This window comes from Lipotes vexillifer, unplaced genomic scaffold, assembly GCF_000442215.2.
Source record: "Lipotes vexillifer unplaced genomic scaffold, Lipotes_vexillifer_v1.1 scaffold778, whole genome shotgun sequence".
Taxonomy (NCBI): Eukaryota; Metazoa; Chordata; class Mammalia; order Artiodactyla; family Lipotidae; genus Lipotes; species Lipotes vexillifer.
Window position 1 is genome coordinate 1427538 of NW_006774127.1, and position 4526 is coordinate 1432063.

Sequence of the window (4526 nt, forward strand, 5' to 3'; positions counted from 1 at the left end):
TCTTTGATGTGGAGGTGAGAGCTGCCTGCTGCTTCTCGGACCGGGTTGCACCGGGCTCTGTGCGACCACCACGGTCAGGTTCCTGGGGAAGGGAAGGACCTGGTGGAACACTTGGCTCTCTCACCCTCTCTTTTTAGAGCCCCCAAGTTTTACCCTTCACACCCACCACCCACCCAAAGTTCGCTCCCTCCTTTACAGTAAGTGCTCTCGTAATGTTAGAAGTGAGTGGAAAATTAAGGTGTCATCTATTCTTAAATAATTTCTGATTCTTTCTTATTCAAGCTATAGCCCCAACGAAAACGTGCTGGTAAATATCTGCATTGAAGTTTAAAAAAAATTTTTTTTAGAACTGTGTCCATAAAATTAGAAATTTTGGATATCCTTGGATTTTACCTTTTTATCTTTTTCCCATGACTGTTTGAAGGGACGAATTTCTATTTCACAATTTGAATCTGGCTAAACTCACATCAACCCAGTACTGACTCATATCCTTTTTTTTTTTAACATCTTTATTGGAGTATAATTGCTTTACAATGGTGTGTTAGTTTCTGCTTTGCAACGAAGTGAATCAGTTATACATATACATATGTTCCCATATCTCTTCCATCTTGCGTCTCCCTCCCACCCTCCCTATCCCACCCCTCTAGGTGGTCACAGAGCACCGAGCTGGTCTCCCTGTGCTATGCGGCTGCTTCCCACTAGCTATCTATTTTACGTTTGGTAGTGTATATACGTCCATGGCACTCTCTCGCTTTGTCACAGCTTACCCTTCCCCCTCCCCGTATCCTCAAGTCCATGCTCTAGAGTGAAGTAAGTCAGAAAGAGAAAAACAAATACCATATGCTAACACATATATATGGAATGTAAGAAGGAAAAAAAAGGTCATGAAGAACCTAGGGGTAAGACGGGAATAAAGACACAGACCTTTTTTTTTTTAAGTAGACCATTTATTGAAAGAAAATCTTACTAATGATTGAGATCAAGGCTTGGCAAACTGCAGCCCGTGGGCCAAATCCTGCCTGCCTCCTTTTTTGTAAAAAAAAGTTTCATTACAACACAGCAGGGCTCATTCCTTTACATATTTTTCTCTGGCTGCTTTTACACTGAAATGGCAGAGTTGAGTATGTGTGACAGAGACCACAAAGCCTAAAATATTCACTATCTGTCCTCTAACAGATAAGTTTGCCAACGCTTGGTCTAGATAAGCCAACCCTTGGTCTGTTTTTCTTATGATCATAATCATTCAGCATGTTATCTGATGACTTTTAAATGAAGCTCTATAAAAATCTAAATGTTGATCATATATTCCAAGATCCTTTCATGACTTTTCATTGGATGCTATCTTTGGGTTGGTTGGTTGGTTGGTTGATTCAATTACATTTGTTTTTAAGTATAAATCAGATGCTTTGTCCAAGTACCTCCTCTTTTGTGTCACCAGTGTGTACCCCTCCTGATTCCCATGGCCCTGTGTTGTCATCCCCTACAGCCAGCCCGGCTCTTATTTTCCTCCACTGATCCATGCAGGAAGGTCTGTTGTTAAACCAATGAGATCGACCACCATACACACTTAAGGTCATTGCGGCTCCTTGTCACAAGACGTGTTTTTCAAGAGGAGCCCAAACTGCTCAGCACAGATTGGGAGAATTGCCCTCTGTGATCCTAGATTTTGCATTTGAAGAATAATCATCCAAAACAGGATGGGGAGGCAGAACTAGAGAGAGAAGAGAGTAGCCCTGGCTCGGGCTGCTCGATTCGCTGGGGAATCACTGTCAAGTTCCACAGCTATGGCCACCTCCATGTAGCTAATTCAGATGGCCAGGAGAGTGACGATGTTGAGAGGTGGAGAGTCCAAGCAAGATGTTGGATTTACCAAGTAGGATTCCCCAAATGCACAGGATTGATCAGCTGGTCAGAAATCCATCAAGGCAGCCAGAGAGCCACCATTTCTCATATCTTGTATTTCAATTCCCCCAGCATAAGGACACGCTGAATGCACTCAGCATTCTTTGCAGAGTGCTGGACTCAAAGCCTCTCTTGTGGTTTCTATGTTCTGTTTCTAACTTTTATGATCTCTTGCGCTAACTCTTGCCCCGCAGTGCAAGGAAGGCGGCTTTCCCCAGGACCTCTGGCTGGGCGTCAGCGCAGACGCCGTGTCTGTCTACAAACGCGGGGAGGGGAGACCGTTGGAAGTCTTCCAGTACGAGCACATTCTCTCCTTCGGGGCCCCCCTGGCCAACACGTACAAGATCGTCGTCGATGAGAGGGAGCTGCTCTTTGAAACCAGTGAGGTAAGAGGCAAATCTTTCGTCCGTGGCCTTGACAGAGTAGGAAGACAACACCCCGTTTCCTGATGCCTTTGACCAAGTAATTTTATTTGGATATTTCACTTTTAAGATATAGGAAGAGACAGCATGGTGTGCCTTCCCCAGCTGCAGGTTTCTCACAGGCCAAAATCTGACAGCCCCACATTTGTTCCGTGTACCTCTGCAACAGAGAAATCTGGTTCCCTTGTACCCTTGTAGGAAAAGAAGAGAAAGGGAAGTGATGTAAAGGTCCTATATATATATATATATATGTATATATATATGTATATATACATATATATATACATATATATACACACATATATAGCTTGGCAATAAAGCCTTGTGAAACTTACTAGACGAGGTGGCAGTGGATCGCAGCTGTGAGACGTGGGTCTGGCAGTGTCCACGGAGCCGGAGGGAGCGAACGGCAGAGCGTCCTGGACAGAGCTAATTCTGGCTCACAAAAAACACCTCTACATATGTGTGCCATCCCGCTCCAAAGCGTAAAATGTAGTGATAATAATAACGATAATACAAGAAGCCTGTTGAGGTCTCCACATAGGGAGCTGCTAACAAGCAAAGGTGGGAAATGGGCAGGAATCACACGCTGCCCGTTTGGCTGTTGGTGTACAGTGATGGAGAAGAGGTGCTGTGCAGGAGGGTGGAAAGAGGTGGGGCTTTGACTGGAGGGCCCCAGGCGCCAGGCTGCCGGGTTTGCACAACTCCAGTAAACAGCGCGGAACTGCCATGGGCACTTTGTGTGTGATGTGTAACAACAGTGCTTTTACAAACAGTGTGGGATTGGAAGGGAAGAGAGATCAGGGAAATGGGAGCCAGTTAGGATGCCTTCACAGGGACGCAGGCCAGCCATCAGGAGGGACGGGCCAGAAGGGATGGCAGTGAACACACCATGAAATAGCTACTGCTGGACTCACAGAGCTGGCAGGGAACAGAACGGGCACACGAGGCTCTGCCAGCTCCTCGGGCCTCAGCTCTGTGTCTCCAGCTGCATCACGAGCTTTTGACCAGCACGAGAGGATGCAATCTTTAAAAGCTGTGATTGTGGGCTCTGTCGTGTACCTGTATCTTCAGTGGGGACAGTGACTCCAGCCCTGAACCTACCCACACACTGTAGTGTCATCGGGTGGGGGGCTTTTTATCGTGCAAAATCTGACAGTTTTACATCAGGCAGCCACCAGGTGGCACACGTCATACGTGGAAAGGCCACAAGTCCCCCTTCTACCCAACGAGGAATAGGGAAAAGCAGCTCTAACTCTTGGCTTCCTACACAGCCTGCACCGTGGATTCGCACGGCAGGCTGGTGGCTTTTGCTGGGAGGACGGGCCCCCGCCTGCCCGCGCTGGGCAGAGGATGTCTGGTTGTTAGCCTGGGTCCCCTGGCCCCTCAGAAACTTGTGACCGTGGGCCGATTCTGCTCCCCCGGCAGGTGGTGGGCGTGGCCAAGCTCATGAAAGCCTACATCAGCATGATCGTGAAGAAACGCTACAGCACCTCGCGCTCCGTGAGCAGCCAGGGCAGCTCCACCAGGTGAAGGCGGCCGTGCGTCCACGCGAATTGAGCATCTCCACGTGCCGCCCCCTCGGTCCCAGCCGGCTCCTGAGCCTGCAGCCCAAGGCGAGGCTGGCCCAGGCTCTCCAGAAGCCCCTCGTCGGAGGGCGGTGTCTCGGGGCACCTTTCAGCCTGTCCACTCCGGTGATCAGTGTCTCAAGCTGTCGACCCAGTTTCCAAAGCTTTACTTCTTTTAGATGACACATGCCTTAAAAAGAGAGGAAACGAAACCCACGCTGCCACCAAAGCAGCCAGAAGTGCCTTAACTTGTGGAACCGACACTAATCCACCCTAACTGTGCTACTGAAGAGAAATGCTTTCCCTCCCTTTTAGGGGAGACTTGCTAAGCTTGAGGGGGGTGGAGCGGGGGGCGTTGATCCATCTATTCTGCACTAACCTCCCAGCCTGATTTCCCCCGGGAGGGAAGGTGAGGGAGTGGGGAGGGGGGACGGAGGGAGAGCAAGAGGACGACGGTCTATTTTAGTTGGAGCGCTGCTGGCAGCCTTCCTCATTGGACATATATTGACTTTTTCTGTGTTTCATCTTTTTAGGTGCATGCGCCTGCCCGTGCACGCATGTGTCCATAAACCCATCACTTTCATCATTGTTCCATGAGCATTGAAAGCAAAGGGAAAGAGGATGTGCAATGGCG

General features: G+C 48.7%; 1 protein-coding gene across 1 annotated transcript in view; it reads left to right on the forward strand.

The window, feature by feature from the left end:
* The window catches only part of MYO10 (myosin X), a 223371-nt gene extending 218882 nt beyond the window's left edge, over positions 1-4489 (forward strand). The window contains exons 40-43 of the mRNA XM_007448889.1: positions 1-14; positions 2097-2288; positions 3753-3853; positions 4426-4489. The exon at positions 1-14 is cut by the window's left edge and continues 5 nt beyond it. Of these exons, the coding sequence (XP_007448951.1) occupies positions 1-14; positions 2097-2288; positions 3753-3853; positions 4426-4489 (371 nt within the window). The remainder of the gene's footprint in view (positions 15-2096; positions 2289-3752; positions 3854-4425) is intronic.
* Positions 4490-4526: the final 37 nt, after the last annotated feature.